Source organism: Embiotoca jacksoni, unplaced genomic scaffold, assembly GCF_022577435.1.
Source record: "Embiotoca jacksoni isolate LCO1_2020_lvr unplaced genomic scaffold, fEmbJac1.0.p SCAF_66, whole genome shotgun sequence".
NCBI classification, from domain to species: Eukaryota; Metazoa; Chordata; class Actinopteri; family Embiotocidae; genus Embiotoca; species Embiotoca jacksoni.
In genome coordinates this window covers 436652-454826 of record NW_027185421.1, presented here as the reverse complement: position 1 = coordinate 454826, position 18175 = coordinate 436652, and the positions used below count along the sequence as shown (strand labels likewise).

The 18175-nt window shown below is 42.3% G+C and overlaps 2 protein-coding genes and 1 long non-coding RNA gene across 9 annotated transcripts in view; 1 reads left to right on the top strand and 2 right to left on the bottom strand.

Moving 5' to 3' along the window:
* The window catches only part of LOC138214028 (uncharacterized), a 31731-nt gene extending 27315 nt beyond the window's left edge, over positions 1-4416 (bottom strand). For both annotated transcript variants that reach the window (XR_011179596.1, XR_011179597.1), the window contains exon 1: positions 4355-4416. This is a non-coding gene — a long non-coding RNA (uncharacterized lncRNA). The remainder of the gene's footprint in view (positions 1-4354) is intronic.
* LOC138214027 (m-AAA protease-interacting protein 1, mitochondrial) lies at positions 4316-8329 on the top strand. 4 transcript variants are annotated; one of them, XR_011179595.1, is made up of 6 exons: positions 4316-4847; positions 5303-5374; positions 5718-5844; positions 5961-6105; positions 7344-7464; positions 7562-7648. XR_011179595.1 is itself a non-coding variant. In XM_069175389.1 (5 exons), exons 1-5 carry the CDS (start codon positions 4440-4442, stop codon positions 7697-7699), a joined length of 837 nt encoding a protein of 278 aa, XP_069031490.1. In that variant the 5' UTR covers positions 4316-4439; the 3' UTR covers positions 7700-8329. The 4 variants fall into 4 exon arrangements, 3 of the variants coding, with proteins under 3 accessions (XP_069031490.1, XP_069031491.1, XP_069031493.1); XM_069175389.1 differs by lacking the exon at positions 7344-7464 and having other exon boundaries at positions 7615-8329; XM_069175390.1 differs by lacking the exon at positions 7344-7464 and having other exon boundaries at positions 7562-7652.
* Positions 8330-8392: 63 nt separating this feature from the next.
* On the bottom strand, positions 8393-18024 carry efhb (EF-hand domain family, member B). 3 transcript variants are annotated; one of them, XM_069175384.1, is made up of 14 exons: positions 16830-18024; positions 16112-16168; positions 15190-15318; positions 14593-14761; positions 14337-14447; positions 14099-14228; positions 13954-14025; positions 13792-13862; positions 13509-13663; positions 13146-13353; positions 12642-12857; positions 12363-12544; positions 11763-11858; positions 8393-9341 (listed from the first exon to the last, which is right to left on the bottom strand). In XM_069175384.1, the coding sequence occupies exons 1-14, from the start codon at positions 16884-16886 to the stop codon at positions 9324-9326; spliced, it is 1671 nt and encodes a 556-aa protein (XP_069031485.1). In that variant the 5' UTR covers positions 16887-18024; the 3' UTR covers positions 8393-9323. The 3 variants fall into 3 exon arrangements, with proteins under 3 accessions (XP_069031485.1, XP_069031484.1, XP_069031486.1); XM_069175383.1 differs by lacking the exon at positions 8393-9341 and having other exon boundaries at positions 10475-11858; XM_069175385.1 differs by lacking the exons at positions 8393-9341; positions 16112-16168 and having other exon boundaries at positions 10475-11858.
* Between the last annotated feature and the right edge of the window lie 151 nt (positions 18025-18175).

Below are 18175 nucleotides of genomic sequence, written 5' to 3'. Positions count from 1 at the left end.
GCAAAAGCAAGATGTCAGGACATGTAACCAGCCATGTAACAATTTAAAATCAATTTGCCTCCCAAGAAGGAATTTGCTCTGCGAGAGAGATTTGTGTTTTTTTTTTCCTTCTTCTTCTTCTTCTCTCCCGGAGCGTCATGCAGGACTTTCACATCTATCTGAATAGATATCAATTACATAATCGCTTCTCTTTTTCTTTCTCTCTCTGCGGAAAGTTTGTCACACCGAGCCGCGGCGTTAGTGGTTTTATTTTATTTATTTTTTTTGAGCCATTTTGCCCGCGACATTTTTTTTCGCGGCGTCATTGATCAAACAGGAGGGCGCTTATCGTTATAATGAGGAGGGGGTGGGGGGGAGGGGAGGGGGGGGGGGGTGACACTTTCTGTGTGAACTGAAGCAACAGTTTTCATGTTGAAACCCCCCCCCCCCCCAACAAAAAAACAAAAAACACTTCTCCGATGAATTGATTGGTGACGGATAATTAAAAAAAAAAAGTCTCCACGATTCACAAATTCAAGGAGAGAAAAAACAAAAAAAAAAAGTAACTGGAAGTATTTAACTGGTGATAATAAAGAAAAAAAACAAACACCTTGGTGTCTGAACCCCCCCACCCCCCGACAACTTGTTAAAACACCACATGGTTACATTTGCATAGGATAAACCCAAACATATAGTGAATCATTTGCATGCCTGAAAGTGCACTTGAGTAACCGTAATTACACGTGACACCAATTACTCTGTTACTTTGTATTAAATTATAATGGAAAATTCCACTAGAGAATTGGAGCCTAATTGCATCTTAATTTGCATAATTTTGCATATTAATCACATCTCAGATGAATAATAAATTTCAACCGATTTTTTTATTTTTTATTTATGCATCGATACCCCCCCCCCCCCTCCAAAAAAAACAAAAACAGGAACTATTACATTTGTGCTAATTTTCTGTCGTTACTCCCGACGCTTGCAGTCAAAGATATCGCCGCTTCTTGATCAACAAGCGGTTTTGAAATGGAGAGTTTGTCAGAGAAAGACAAAAAAAGACCAAAAAAAAGAGAGAGAACGGAAATCTTGGAAATATCCACGCGTCGATTTTCACACCGAAACTTTGTGGCTGCTCTTTTTTTTTTAATTTTTTTTTTTTTTAATCTCTTTCCACTGCAGACGTGCCAAATGCGTTCCACAATGATAATTCAAATCACTTCCTGCCTTTTCCTTTTTCTTTCCCTCAGTCTCTCTCTCTCTCTCTGTGTGTGTGTGTGTGTGTGTGTGTGTGTTGTTGTTGTTGTTGTTTTTCCTGGTCAACACCTGTGCCTGCTATTGTGTGTGGCTCCCTGCCAGCGCACACAAAAAAAAAAAAAACCCAATACCTGTAGCCCAGATTAAATTCAAATTCACAAAAACAACATATTTCCAGATTTAACACGCCATCTTTTTTCTTTCGGCGCCAAAGTGGACCGAGCTCTTCTACGAAAGCCGATAATGACTGGAAAACAAAACAAAAAAGGGGGAGGGGGGGAGTGGTGGTGGTGGGGGGGGGGGGGGGGGGGCTCTATTGTCACTGCAAAGATGTAAACTTTTAAAATAATATTTCATCAAGGCGGGTGTGTTTTAACCGCTGCGTCTTCCCTTCGAGAGACTTATTTGTTTACTTTTCTTTTTTTTTTTAGTGAGAGCCTTCAATAATTTACACACATAAAGAAAAATTAAAAAAAAAAAAAAAAAACACACAAAATGGAAAATGCTTTAAAAAAAAAAAAATGAAGATCCGGACTCAACTGGGCTCTAAAATGAGAGACTTCAGACATCGATCGTGGACGCTGGCGTTGCTGTTGCACTGTGGGACTTTTCTCCGGTTGGATAAATTACACTCGCAGTGTGTACACAGATAAAACAGCAGACAGTAATTACAGCGCAGCGAATACAGTCCTTAATACGTGGTTGTGGAGAGTCGTAATTCTGTGACGCTGAACTATGACTCGGCTTCTTTTTTGTTTTTTAATCCTTATTCTGCTCCCCGGAGGCGTCGACACGCGAGAACTTTCATCCACAAGTATTTTCAAAACCTCGTTGTGCCGCTCGTCTCGTCGCTATTTTTAAATCTTAAAAAAAAAACAAAAAAACAAAAAAAACTTGGCATCCAACCGGACTCGGAGGTGTGAGGTCATCGAAAAACTCCGGACGGGAGCGTCGCCAACACCTCGACGCCGCAAGAAATCCGCTTCGATAGATTCAGAAAAGAGAGGAAAAACAACACTTGAAACTCGAGCTCACCTGCAGGATTTTTTAGAAATACTGAAAGGTACCAATCTGCTGTATAATTTAGGGCAAAAAAAATAAAAAAATAAAAATGAACCTGATATAACCCCAAAAGAACGGTCACGTTTAAAGATGCTGACTTGACAGAATAGTCAGAACCAGACAGAAAAAGAATTGAAGCAAACCTCCTCCGCAGGTTGTTCCAACACCTTCAAAACAAACAAACAAACAAACAAACAAACAAACAAACAAACACACAAAAGGATTGTCTATCTCTGTAAACCTCAACGAGGCCAACACATGAATTATGAACCCTTCAAGAAACAACCAAAGAGCCCCGGGGGGTCCCAAAAAAAAACCCCAAAAAATTGCATGAGTGTAAAGTTTTTTTGCGGTTGAATTTTTGATTGGAAAGAACAAATCCACCACTTTAATGGCAACTAAGACCTCCTGTGAACATCTTCACTGTGTTTGTGTGTTTATATTACCGATGGTGTAATAAACCGGCAGCCAGCCTGGACACCAGCTCTCCTTCTTCTGATCTCCAGATTCCCCCCCCTCCTCCTCCTCCCCCCCCCCCCCCCCCCCCCCCCCCCCCCAACAATTAATCCCACATCCGCTCGCGGAGTCGTTAATATTCCGCTCCACTCGACTCGCAGATGTTAAAAAGCATTCTCAACTGACACATGTAATTACTAACGAAACATCCTCGAGAGAAAAAAAGAAAAAGGGTTTCCGTGTCTGAGCGCAATTCTGAAATAACCAAGTGCTGCGCGGCTAATTATTGATAAATAAAATTAGTTGGGGAGAACTTCAGGTGGGCGGGGCCGCGCGCAGGTGTCTGCCGCGTGCGCGTTTGTGTTTGTTTGTGTGCTGTCGCGCGCGTGCAGAGTAAAGAGAGAGAGAGAGAGAGAGAGAGAGAGAGACGGGGAAACGCTGCTGACCTGCAATCACCGAGAACAGCGGGGACTTAATGATGTTTTGGTCTGCTGATCAAATTTCACATTTTCGCACAATCATTTTGGGCACCTGCGCAGAAAACAAAAGCCCGGGCTCAAACTGCTGGCCCGTGCGAAACAACTGGCTCTGTGCACGTGCGTTTTGTGTGTTTGTTTGTGTGTCTTTTTTTAATTTATTTTTTTATAAAGTGCCTTTTTAGATGTTCTCTTTTATTGTCTTCACAATAGATGCGCGCACAGACACGCGCAAACTTAGTTTCCTAGTTTCCTGGTACTTTATGGCACACACGGAGGGCACGCGACAGATAAATGGGTATTTACCTCCCTCTGCTGGACTCCGTCTGTAAAAGCCACCTTGCTGCCTTCAAGTGCTGCTTTGTGAGTTTCTGACGCTGCCGGTTCAACACGTAAAAAAACTCTTTAAGCTGAACAAATGTTGTCTTTGGAAATCTGTTGTTTAGTTTCGTTTTAGAAGCTGGCAAGCGGCGGAATGAATGTGAAGACAACACACGAGGCGTCACACAAATGTGTAGGATAAAAAAAAATGTGTAAAATAAAAGTGATATTATGAGTGTTGACAATATTTTTGCTTTGCTGATGAGCCAATAAACCAGCAGATCATACAAATAAGAAAACAAATATCCTAAATAATTGTATAAAGCTGTAAAGAACATTGTGAATTAGATGATTAAGCATTATGAATCCTATGAAACTATGTTGTCATGCCAGAGCTGACGGTCCCATATTGAAGCTCTACTGTTTGTGTTTATGTCTAATGACCCACCGTCAAGTTTCTAGTTTTAACTTTTTTGACCATCTCAAAAGAAATGTAGGTTTGCAGGCATAAAAACGGGCTGCAATGTCAAATTAAAGACATTAAAGCAGAATAAAATATACTCATAAAACAAATTAAACAAATACAGAAAAAAAGAAAATGTAAGATGGAGAACAGCAGCAAATAATAAGTAACTCTGCTGCAAAAGTTGAAAGACAACCCGCTTAACACAGGGCCAAATAAAGTGCTCCAATTGTAGCTACAGTTTACAACAGCACTTGAAAGCAGCATCCGTGTGTGTACGTCGTGCTCGCCATAAGGATTGTGGGTAAAAACATGGGGGTGAGTTGCGTAAGTTTACCAAAGGCAGCTGTTTCAATGGAGGCTGCGTCCTGGCCGGTCCGTGGTTCAGTCACAGCCCGGAACGCTGCGTCCTCCCCGGTGTGATGCAGCGCATCACCGGCCCCGCTGCGTGGCGGGAGCTCCGCGGCCTCGCAGCCGGCACGCCCGGGCTCTGCGCCTGGAAGAGAGGCTGGACCGGCGGCGGGCAGCCGGCCCTGCGCCGGCACTGGGCGGGCGTGAGTGCGCGTCCTGCGCGTCCTTTCAGCATGGAGCCGGGCCGGAGGACGGGCCGGCGGAGGGTGGCGTTCATCGGCGAGAGGCAAAGACTGTTCAGCTCGCAACCCGGAGGTGACGACGGGCCGCCGGGGGGCTCCGACCGTCAGCCCTCCGTCTCCGTGGTCGGCATCCCAGACCCGATCACATGGATCCGGTGCAAAGTCATAACGTACCTGATCGATCTGTACTTCGACACAGACATCAACTCTGTGGAGTTTGAAAGAGGAATAAAGCAGGTAACTACCGACACAACAGGCCTTCTACCAACTATGAACAACAAACACGAAGAAGTTGTTCACCTGTCCACAGGTGAGCTGGATAAAAAGAACAACATCTAATCTCCAAAAACAGCACTTTGTTTTTTTATCATTTTATATGTTAAATATCTTCAAAGCTTCCTTTGTTATTCTTACATGAAACAGGCTGAAGTCTTTACGTGTCTGTGAGTGAGTTTTCTTGGAGGTCACACAAGATCAAGTCGATGGAAAGAGTTCATCTCAAGACCAAAGGAAGAAAACACGCTGCACGTTAACTGGAATTCACAAAAAGGACATTTTGCTGCTTCATTTAATTCAAACTGAATATTTCCATCTGATAAAAAGCTTTTCGATCGTCGTCACGTGAAGTTTGTCCGGTTGTCGTGTCGTAATTGTTAAATAAACCACCCTGTTGTTCCTTCGTCTCGCTCCAGGCTTTGGTCCACGTCTCCGACAAGATGTCCAGCGGCAGATATCACGAGCTGGAGGGGATCGTGTCCGACGAGGTGACTCGCAAACACAACGCGTTCCAGACCGATTCAAATGAAATGTCCACCTTGTTTCTTTTTGGTGAAAGAAAATAATGACACACGACGGGGCGAACGATTTAGAAAGCCAACGGGAAGGTGAACGTTTTCCTCGGACGTAGAAAAAAAAAAAACCCTGCGTGACTAAAATGACGATAAATTCGCGTTAACGTCCAACGAGAAATGAACTCCCGTGACTTTTCTGCAAAACGCGCCACAACTGGACGCTTTTAGAAAACCTTCCGAGGTCCGACGCGGTGGACGCGGACGGTAAATACGACGACGCTCGAACGCGGCAATCGTCTGGTTTCTGTTCACGCAGACGGCGGAGTACGTGGAGAGGAGGTGCCGGTCGCTCGGCGACGCTCGGCGGCGGCAGCTCGCCGTCAAAATGGAAGATATCATATTTGTGCTTCCCGAAGACGTCTCCGTCGTCTTCGATCGACACGGTGAGTTCTCGTCTCCACCGAGAGGTGACGGAAGTCTTCCGATTTCAGATCTGTGACATCACAAAATCTGTCTTTTTTTTATTTTATGTTAATTTTTTTCCTGCTTCCTCTTCCAGGTAGAAAGTTCTGCTTCATCGTCATGAGGTTTTGGCTCCTGTCGCCGCACGAAGGACCCGACGACCCCGAGGGCTCCAAAATCTTCAAGTTGGACTCCGGCGAAGGCGACGACCCTCGGAAGAAAATCGCCACCGCCGTCTACGAGTAAGCGCCCGGCGTCCAGCGAGCACCTCGGACGTCCAGAATCGGCGATTATGAATTTCCTCGCCGTCGATTTCCTTTCTATTTTTTGCTTGGAGACAGTTTTTTTTTTTTTTTTTTATCATTAATTCGCTCGTATGGTTTTGTGCCAAAATTCTTTTGTTTGCTTAATTTCCTCCATATAGAGAGTTACGGCGAATCCATAATAATAATAATAATAATTTTTTTTTTTTAAAAGTACAAATATTTACTTTTGAGATAATTATATGTTGGCAAAAGCTCCAAGTTACCCGCAGGCCTTCGTGTGCTTTTTGTCGGGCGGAGAACCGAGCTGACGGTGGCGAGATAAACGTGTTGTTTATTTAAATAGATGCAGCGAGGATAATTATGGAGAGATGTTCTTAAGTGTGGGTGGAGATAAGAGTTCATCGAATAATTTGATGCCTGACTTGGGGGGGAAACGGTGAAAATAAATGTCACTTTCACTAAAGACCCTTTAAATAAAAAATAAAAAATAATAATAATTTAAAAAAAAAAGTGAGACGCATTAATAGAAATATTAATTGGAAAACAATAAAATGATCAGATGACTGTAAACAGCTTCTCCAACACGTTGGTGGATCGGCTTGCAGACACACACACACACATGCAACTAGTTAAAGATTGATATTTAAAATGTTCATTCACGCCCAACTGCCTGGATTCAGACTTTAAAAAAAAAAAAAAAATTTAATTATTATTCTTGGCTCCGTTATTGTCCGACTTTTTTTTTTAGAAAAACGAGCAGAAGAACTGTTTGTTAAGTTTGTTAAGTTTGTTCAGACCGAACGCTCGAGTACAAATATTTTCAAACTCACGACATCTGCGTCTTTGCATGCAAACGATCAACAATCGTTTGGCAGAAAGTAAAATCGGCCAAATATGGCACGACGCTTCGGGGGCTCTTTCCGTTCAGCGCCTCGTCCTTAAATCAAACATAAAGGACGACGGCTCGACTTTAACACTCGTATTAAAACCACCATTCCTCGTCTGAGAAGACTCCACTTGTTAAGAAAGTAAAGTGTCCGATTCGCCAATAAAACTTGCCGACCGAGCACAAAAAGAGGAAACCGTTTCCCGTCCAAAGCCTCTTTCCGTCCCCGGTCGGTAATCCGGTTAGTTGTTGGACCACACGGCGCGGCTGTTGTACCCAAAACCCACCTATCGAGTTAGCCCACATTTTCCATCCCCTATTGTCTCAGGTCTTACGATCCCCTCTGAGAAAGCCTGTTACACTGCAAATGTTATCCTAAAAGGGTTTTCGCGCAGCAGACGGACGGCGCGGCGGGATGAGGAAGCCGCTTTCACCGCCTCACTTTCAAGGTGAAGCGAAAACTTTAGTTTGAATGTCAAAGCGTTTGTCGGTTCGGCCCTTTGAATGTAGACGTTAATTTAGGGATGTTTTTTTTTTTTTTTTTAGAGAAGAATCGAGGGCGTGAATGAATCTGAACATCTGGACTTGTCTCCACGCAGATTCCACCGAGAGCTGACGAGCGGCGCCTCTCCCGACTGGACCGTCACCACCGTCTGGCACTGGCACTGGCAACCAGCTGAGTGATCGGACCCGACAACCAAAGTATTAAAGCTGCTGAGTTTCACTGTCCGACGGAAGACGGCGTTTCAACCGGACGACGGAAACGGGACCCGGAGCGGCGAGGCAGAGCCGAAACCAGAACAACCTCAGAACCTTTAACGGAGTATGAATGAGAACCGACTCGTGCTACTTGACGGTAGCTTTTCTTAGATGCCTTTAAAAAGCTCCGCTGCAGCGACGGTGATTCACTGGAGGAAGACTTCTTTTTTATTTTTATTGAACCGTCTCGGTTAAATGTGTCACCAAGAAAAAAAGTCCAGGTTCACGTACGAGCTTGTTTTTTTTCTTTTTTTTTTCTGGAGCTTTCAATCACACATCTCTGACAGCTTCTTCTTCTTCTTCTTTTTTTTTTTTTTCTCTTCTCAGTTGTCCATCACGTCAAAAAGCATTAAACTGTCACACCAGTAGATCAAATGAATCATTTCATGGAGGTGGAAGCAGCTGAAAAAGATCGTAAATGGACATTTAAGATTTTCTTTTTGTTTAAACCACTTTTCTTTTTCTTTCTTCAAAAGGTCAAAACTGACGTTCAGATCCACTGAGTGTGTTCAACTAATACCTCGTATCAATAAATGCTTTTATCGTGGCACCAAATGCCCTCCACCCTTTTCATTTACGCGGGAACTCTATCTCAGACATACTTGAACTTTTACTGGTATATTCTTTTCATTTTCCATTTACCTTTCAGAGGGAAATAGAGTATTTGTATTTATTTCACAGTTTTTAGTGAATATTTTAGACATAAAATATCTCGTATTGTATTATTATATGTAGCTCTACTGTGACAACAATCAAATGCTGCTCACGTGTACACGTCAATGAAGCCATAAAAATATGATAAATATAACACCCGAATTTGGGCCATTTTGCATGAGCGCCTTTATCTTTGATACTTTAAATACATTTTGTTGACGGTACTTGTGTACTTTTACATAAATAAGATTTGAATGCAGGAATTTTACTTGTAGCTGAACTTTATTTAGTTTTTTATGCTAGTATTGCTACTTCAGTAAAAAAAAAAAAAAAAAATCAAAGTACTTCTTCCACCATTGGTTTTGCACATTAAAGTGTTCACAGGTCTTGATGATCACTGCCGCTCCAACAGAACTAATGGCGGCCAAGTTGCATTGTGGGTAACGTAGAGGCCGGGTTTGTTTGGGTTTTTTTTTTTACAAGGAAAAAGGAGGTTTTTATACATTTAAAAAATAAAAATGTCCAATTTGAAACAGATAATAAGACAGAAGTGCAAACATAAATTGAAGTACTCTTTGTATTTCATAACACAAACGACGAATAGAAAGTCCTGGTATTTAACTAATACCAGAATTGGTACCGATAAAAAATTTTTAAAAAAGCAACAGGCGACGAGATGATTCGTTTCCCAGAACAAAGCAGTTCAAGGTTGTCGTGGAAAGTCGGAATAGTAACGGGCGAGAAAAACCACCAAGTCACGCCGGAAGATCCTCCGCCTCGGCGTGGCGTCGGCGGTCACCGCCCAGGCACGTGCCGCTCATCAGCGCCATCACGCGTGACAGTCCCGTGAATGCCGCGTGTCATCCCATTCTGCTCGAGGCTCGCCGCGATATTATTAACGTTGACGACGTATCTGACAAACAGAGAGGATTCTGTCATTAGCGGCCGCTAATTCGCGCATAATGAAACGCGGCGAGGATTATTCTAATTTTTCTTGCGTCGCGGGGGTCTGGAAGTTTGCGTGGGTTTTTCCACAATATTATTATTTTGTTGTTGTTGTGTGTGTGTGTGTGTGTGTGTGTGTGTGTGTGTGTGTGTGTGCGTTTCCAGTCGAGCATCTCGCGGAGTCGTAATGAGATTAAATGAGTGCGGTTTGCTTAACGTGTCAATATGCTCGTGGATACGGCGAGAGCACATTAAACAATTCTCCACGCCTGTGCATCACTCAGTTTAATGGAAATTAACAAGAAAACAAAAACAAAAAAACAAGTGGTGAATACATAAAAGCTAATGTATTTTTTTTTTCCCCCATTAGTTATTTTATTGTTTTGTGTATGTTCTTGACGTGTGGATCTGTCGAGGCTGCGTGCCAACTCCGTTTTCATTAATCCGGTTAGCGAAACATTGCAAACAATTCCCCACGCCTCCGAGAGCGCGTCGGTCTGTTCGCACGTCTGCATGTGGCTCATTCACCGTGCTATCTGTCAAGACTCCCATTTTAAGGTTGATTAATAGTATTAAGAGATAAATATGCTTGGAAATCAAATCTAATACTGACAGAACAATGATAAGGTGCAGAGAAAGCACCTCTCGGTATTTACTCGTCTCTCCAGATTTTGATTTTTTTTTCCTTCTGCCAGTCACAAAGGCTTGTTTGTGGAGTCTGAAGCAATCAATTAAAGGTTTAACACTGTTTCACAGCAGCTTAGGTGCACCAACAAAAGATGGCGTGTCGCTTCCAACGAGGCAGACGACATGTCAACACGGCAAATGAGCCGCTTCTGTGGATGAAATTCTATTTTAAAATTTCTAATAGACAAATTGATTCCCTGCAAACAGACGAGGAAACGGGATTTTTTTTTTTTTTTTTTCCTTCCTGACATATTTATCGGGAATTTGTGGTGCTATTAAAATGACGACTAATGAATACTAATGAGGAATGAAAGCAAGTACACACAAAGACATGAAAATGCCTCACGTTGACTGTAACACAAATAAAATCACCCCCCCCCCCTCCACTCCCTCCCAATTTGATCTAAGGGAACAACACATTTTGATTAAACAGTAAAATTAAGTTAAATTTCTGCTACTCTGTCGAAAATTCTCCAACATTGTGCTTTTACATTACTCTTCTGAATACTGACTGGAAACTAGATTCAATATTCAGGCAAGAAGAAAGACAACGAAATAAGTTGGGACGAGGACAAGTCCCAAAAATCAGTGATGTCAAAAACCACACACACAGTTTTGGGAACCAGTTAAGCCGACTCATCGTAAAAAGCAAAACGTTAAATTACTTTAAGCAGATCTAACGGTTGCATTTGTTCCCGAGAAGACTTCAAGTTTTTTTTTTTTTTATTAGTTTTTTTTTTTTTAAATCATCTGCAGTTACATTTTAGGGAACATTTTACAAAAGATATGGTAATATTATTGATCAACACGATGTGAAATTGCGTCACTTTAATCGAAAAATGTAAAAGTTTTTCTGGTGGACGACCACATATGTTCACCCAAGTCTTCCACCAACTTTGGGAAAACACTGACTGTGTATCATTTTTTCAGAGGAATTGTCAAGAGGCCCTAAAGGCAGAAGTTATAGGTATGTATATAAAATGTGCTCTATGAGCTCTATTAATGGCTCCTTTGAACACTAGATCAGAAAACGTATTTGCTGCTGTTCCCAAAAAATTAAAACAGAGCTTCAAAGAGAGAAAAAAAAAGAAGAAAAAACCCCGTTGCAGGTGCCGTATGTCTCTTCACATAACCTCATTTTGAATCGCTGCTCTGCCAGAAACTGCCAACTGGCTTTAAACAAATTCATAAAGTAACAGGAGAGGAACAAGCGCAGGAAAAACATTTAAATAAAGGTTTTCGTTTTTCTAAGTTTTATGGCGTGACGTCCTTCCTATTCAAATGTAACATGTTGTTTCTTGGGGGAGCTCGTATTTTTCTGCAGGAACATACATCGGGTCCCAAAAAAAGGTTCAGGCTAAAGACGAATACCGATTTTTCTTTTACATTCATAAAAACAACATAATGACAAATGTATATATTGCTCCAGATATTTTAAGATAAAAATGTAATTTCATGTAGGAATCACTATTTTCACAGATTGGTTAAGTGTAAGATTTAGCATCAATAAATATTTCCTCCTGCGTTAATTCTTCCATTAAATTAAAACCTCCTGGAGCTCCAGAGTTCCCACCGGCCAGCGGAGGATATCGTCAGATGGAGAAACTTGACCGAAGAGGAAACATTGCGGCGGTGAAACAAATCTCCAGTTTTACATCTCTTTTATTTCCTCGAGTACGTTACGGAAATCGTAGACACAAACCTCCCCGCTCGGCTGCCGCGTGGACGCCAGCTTCCAGGCCTCTTCGAACGTCTCCTCGGAAACACTCACACCGATGTTCGTGAAGATCTCAGCGATCTGCGACGAAGACGGTGAAAGGTGTCGGTTTTAAAAATTAGTTTTAAAACAATGAACCAAAAGACAAATTGACAAACCTGATAAGAAAAGATGGGAAAAGTTCAATAGACTTTTTCTGGACAAATAAAATGTTAAAAATGTAAAAGGATCACAGAAGAGAAAGAATTGATTCTTTAAGGCACTTTGAGTCCAATTTAACTAAATAAAGTCTCATTTCATATTTCCCACCAGCAGCGTCAATTATTAAAAACAATGGAGATCAAATTTCAAGTCTTTAATACGTTACAGAGCACAAATTAGTAAGAAAATCTGGACACGGAATAAAAACAGAAAGAAAAAAGCTTATTTTGATCAAACATCGTCTGCAAGTCTGTTTCACCAACATTTGTCTTTTTTTTTGAACAAACAAAAACACACAAAAAAAGATCCACTTTGCTGTTAATGACAAACTTTTATACAAAAGAAACGTCTAAACTGGACAACAGAGGAAGTCAGCGTCCGTACCTCTTTCTTGCTGCGAGGACACAGGAAGTGCTCCCTGGTAACGCCTCGGGCGGCGTGAATGGACGGGTGGAGAAGACCCCTGGCCGTCAACGTGTCGCCGTAGTTGACGCAGTCGCCGACTCTTCTGACGCGCGGAGTCGGAAGGTCGAAGCGAATGGACGGGATGCCGAAGGTCCGGCCGCCTGCGCGGGAAGAGACGCGGTTACAAAAACTGAGCGATAACGTGGTGTTTTTTTTTTTTTTTTTTTTTTAAATTTCGTGTCTGTCCCGATGACTTACTGGATGCTGAATCGTCCCTGTCCGCCCCGATGAGGGACGAGGAGGTCGTAAAGTGGTCTGGGACGGCCGTCGGTCGCCTCAGGGTCCGCGGGATCTTCTTGGTGCCGCCCGGCTCGACGGGCTCCAGGTCCTCGGGCTCGATCAAAGCCAGGGAGGGTGGAGGAGGCTGCGAGGGATCTGACGGAGGGTCGTCCGGAGCTCCGCCGGTCGGACGCTCTGCAGGAGACGAATAAAACACAGAATAATCCCCCCCAAAAAAAACAAGTTCGACGTGATGCGGAAAGTTAGGAAGTTTAAAACTGAGACACATCTTTCAGGAAATGTAGGATTTTAAGTATTTCATGACGAACGCAACATTCCCTCTCCGAATTTTATAATTCTGTACCCGAGAGGAAAACCAGAGAATAAAATCAGAGCACAAGACATTTTTTTTTTTATAACTTAACGTGACGGAGAGTCGTTCTACAAAAAGTACCAAACGGAAATGATACGACTGCGACCGACCGTCGGTGATGATGCGTTGCTCGAGGCCGCCGATCGGCATCTTGTCCTTCCAGTTGAGAAAGTTGGCGAACTCCAGGAAGTCGATGAGCCCGTCGCCGTCGTTGTCGCAGAGCTCCATCAGGTCGTCCAGAACCGGCCCGCTCACGTCCAGCTGCAGCTGACGGCACGCCGCCTGCAGGTCGTCCTTGTCAATCTTTCCTCGTCCTTTCTGGTAATATAACACATCAGCAGGAAGACACGTTTCAAACGGCTCACAGCTTTTTCTAAATCTTTCTTCTTTCTGTCGGTGAAGGCGGACTAAATCCTGTTTTTTGAGCAGAATGGGGCGTGTCGGTGAGGGCAGCGGGGAAAGACGGTGTGCACCTTGTCGTAATGTCTGAACGCCTTCAGCAGGGAGGGGAAGTTGTTGAAGTTGAGCTTCTTCAGCTGGTGTCTCACCGCGTTGACCAGGCTGCGCCGCTGGTCTCCGTCCTTCACGTACGGCCGCGCCTTGGCGGCGTCGAGGACACCTGCGACACCTGCGGAGGAAGCGAGAACGACGACGACGACGACAACAACAACAACAACAACAACAAAAATGTGTTCAGGGACTCGCACGTATTTCAGTATGTAACCATGGAAACGCGCGGTAACGTAAAACCCTTACCGAATTCATCCCGGATCAAAGGACGTCCAAACGCGTGATCGGGCGGAAGAGGCAAAGTGTATCCTCCTCTCCTGGAGAAAAGAAGAAACATCCAGATGTGATGTTTAAATCTGGAGGTTTACAAGAACTGCTTATAGAAAGAAAAAAAAATAAATGACGTACACGTTGTCGGCTTTTCCGCTTTGTGCTTCCGTGTTTCCGGATCTTTTCCAACTAGCCTTTGAACCGTAAGACCTGTAGCGGGAAAACAAAACTGCTGAGCGCTTCCTCAAATACGATTTTTTAAAAATGTTTCGGAGTCACGTACGTCTTCATCTCCCCGAGCCAGCGCAGCGTTTTGCCGACGTCGCGGCCGTCGTTGAAATGAGGCGTGGGGGCGCCGAAGGTGCCGTCTTCGCTGTAGTGACCCGAGTCGTACTTCCTGTCGATCCTCTCGCCTGGGCGGCGGCGAGACGACCGTGTCGTAGGCGGAAGACGGACGTCGCGTTAAAAAAAAAAAAGGATTCATAAGATTCTCCAAATAAAGTCTTTTCCGCCGTTCTTACCGACAAAATAAGCATTGTGGCTGTTAACGTACGCCGCGTGTCCCTCCTGAGCTTCCGTCTCCACGTCCTGGGCTGATTTTGAAGGGTTAACAACCTCGCGCAGGTCCAGCCCTGGACAGAAGACATTCAAAAGATTTCGACAGCATCATTTCCTGTTTCCGTAATACTGGCACGTTGACGTTACGGCGTTTCCATCTTGTCAGCGCAAACCTGTTTTCCTTTATTTGTGTCGCCCGGACCGCGACGTCGTACATACCTTTCACCATTTTCACGCCGGCCGCGGCTTCCTCGTTGAACCCGTCGGCGAGCCGAGCGCGTCGGTAACGCGACCATCCGAGCGGCGCGGTCGTGTAAACGGACTCGTTAAGATCCTGCAACTTCTGCTGGAACAAAGTCTTCCGGGGCGGATTTAGCAAACTTCCACTCTGTTGAAATCATATAAAGAAAAAAAAAAATCATATTCTGATTATACGGCGTCACCGTGTGCTTAAAATTGTGTCTGCAAAGTTACCTTTTTGCCGTTTTTTAAAGCATCGGCATTAAAAAAAACAAAAAAGGAGACATTACCGATGCTATTCACACACGAGTGGAGACGTATAAAAACAAAAAAAAGACTTTGCTGTGAGGGATAATTTGCGTCCGATATGATTTTCCAACAACAGATCGAGCACCTTTGGGATTTACATCATCAACATCTGCTGCAGCTGCGTGACGCTCCCGTGTTAATGTGAGTATATATAACCGAATATTCCAGCAGCTCGCCGGAGAACCGACGGCTCAACGGGAACCTCGATCGCCAGCTTTTCTCCTCCGAGTCGCCACGGAGACGTGCGCCCGACGTCGGTATACTCACGGTGAAGGACGACTTGGTGCTGACGCCGTGAACGAGCGTGCTGGCCACGTCGCTCGCCTCGACTTGGTGCACTCGGGCGGTTCCCGGTTCCGGTTGGTGGAACTTTTTCACCTCCGGAGGGGTCGGGGGCTGAAGAAGTGGTAAAAAAAAAAAAAAAGTTATCTGACGTGACGCGTCACAAAAGCACGAACCTTCAAATTATATTCGCACGTTTAAGCCCGAGAACACAGAAAATAACTGATGTCACACGTTAGACATTTAGAGCTGCAGCGATTATTCGATTTATCAGTTAGTTCATTTACAGAAAATTCATCGAAAGTGTTTCAAAAAGTAGTTTATGTAAAAAAAATAAAAAAAGCTAAAAATTTTGATTCAAGCATTTTAAATGTGAATATTTCCCCATTCCTTTAAAACCTTTGCGATAATAAACTAAATTATTTGAGATTCTTCTATTTTTTTTTTTTTTTATTATTATTATAGCTCATTTTTTGGCCCCATTTTAACCAGTTGAAATACTTTTAAAGTGCAAATACAACCCATAAAATGCACTTTTAAACTTTCCAAATAGTGCCTGCAGCTGAAAAATGACTTTAACTTACCGTCTGCTCGGTGCTTCGTTTTTAAATATCGGCAGTAGAAGCATGACAGGCTGCTCGCACCTCATTTAGGTTTATTTTTCTTGAAGGAGTTCCTTACAGAACCTTTTTTTTGACGGCTTGTAGTTGTTTCTTTTTTAACATTTACCTTTTTTTTTTTTTTTTTGTGCCGTAAATACGCTTGAAGCTCGAGTCTGGTGGCTGAAAACGTGTTCTTCTTCTGTGGTGGATGGCAAACATTTCGTAAAGGCGCATTACCGCCGCCTTCAGGCACCTCCGGGAACTACACTTGGCTGTGTCAAAATGCTCATAAAAACCCAACTTACAGTTTCCACTTGTAAACAGGTCTTGGCTCTGTGTCCAATAGGTTTCACTTTTCCGGCCTGGTGTTAAAAGAACAAAATATATAGTGCGTATATTAATACATGAACATATTGTACATTAGTTGTGTCAGGAACTGTTGATTTTGTGCAGTAAAATCCATCACATAACAATAACACTGTTGTCTGTGTTTCTTGGTTGTTTGTATATAATATATATATAGATATATACTGTACTGTATATACTGTGCATTTTATATTTTTACTGCTATTTTTACTGCTATTTTATTGCTTTTCTATTGTTCTATTATTATCTTATTGCTTCTGTATGCTGCTGTAGCGGAAAAAAAATTCCCCCCCGGGATTAATAAAGTAACTACCTAACCTAACCTAGCCTAACCTAATAATGTCATTGGGACCTTTTAATTTTTTTTATTATGTTTATATAATAATAATAATAATAGCAGTATTTATAATGTGGAAATATCCTGCCTATTTATGTATTTTACTTTACATTTTATTCTGTTTCTAGGTGTGTTTGTTTATAACAGTTCTTTATTTCCTTTAGTTTATCTAACAACTGAATTTCCAGTGTTGGACTAAAAAAAAGAAAAAAAAGAAAAAAGATATCATACGTTTCCTTTTATTAACACTACAGACAATTTTATAGACAAAATAATGTAAACGCAAAAGGCGATCTGAAGTTATGTAAAAGTTGACTTACCGTCGGTATGTTTGGATATCCCAGCTGGTTAAAGGTATTTCCGTCCGTCATACTCATCTTGAATTCACGTGTTGCTGCCACACAAGGGAACCAAAAATGTTGAGTTTCTTTTACCCGACACGCTGATTTAACTACCTGGAGGAAGTTTGAACGCTGAACAAGTTTCTGGAGACGCTTAAAAACCTAAAAAGCCAAAAACGAGAAGAAACGCGCACCTGTTTTGAGTTCCGTTGCTTAGCAACGCCAGTCATGAGTTGAATTAAAAAAACACCGCTTCGGTTTTATTTTAAAAATGTTTTTTTTTTTTAAATAATATGGGGGGAAAAAAAAACTTCACGAGCTCATCATAGGGGTGTTAATTAAGTTATTTAGACTGATAATTATTTACAAAAAAAAAATTAAAAAAAAAATGACATATCATTAATGGTATTTATACTCGCTTTTGTAACCGAGTAAAACAAATTCCCCTTTTTTCTTTTTTTTTTCCATGTGGAGAGTCTTTGTTTGTTATTCATGATCTATTTTACACCTCTTCACCTCCTACATGCAGGGACAGCGGACCACTTCCTCCCACAGACAAAAAAAAACAAAACAAAAAAAAACCCCACCAAGGACCGATACCGAGATCATTCCTGCCCACTGCAATAATAATAACAACAATAATAATAATACACTTTATACGTATAGCACTTTCCTGAACTCCAGGTACAAAGTGCTTCACATAAAATAAGCCATAAAAACAAAACAACAAGTGAATTCTAACAAGCCTTTAACAACACAATGATCGTACAAAACAACCATATAAAAACAAACAGGAGTAAAGAAGAAATCAGCAAATGCTCTCGGATAAGAAGAGATTTAAAAGACTGGCATAATACAACTGTACAAGTCGTAATAACATCGTTCCACTGTTGTTTAGTTTAATATAACAGTATTCTATTTTTATTACCATGTGCACTTTTTTTTCATATTTATTTATTTTTTTACTCGCTCTATTTTTACTCCGTCATTTACCCTGTACTGTACACGCTGCTGTAGCGATTATTTTTTTTTTTTAATTTTTAATTTTCTTTTATCTGTCTATCTATCTATTGAAGAGACAAGACAACAACAACACAAACAAACAAAAAAAAAAATAATAAAAAAATAAAACGCCACTAAAATTGGGGATAAAAATCCCGAGCGTGTGATTGGTCCAGCGGCGCCGATACGACGCAGGCGGATTGTCAATTCCAGTCATCCGATCTTGTCATCGTCCTTTTCTCTTTTTTCTGTTTTTTTCTTCGTACGATGCGAGAAGGGAAGTTGAGCGGAGTGGGAGACCGCGGAGGAGCCTCGTTCAGACC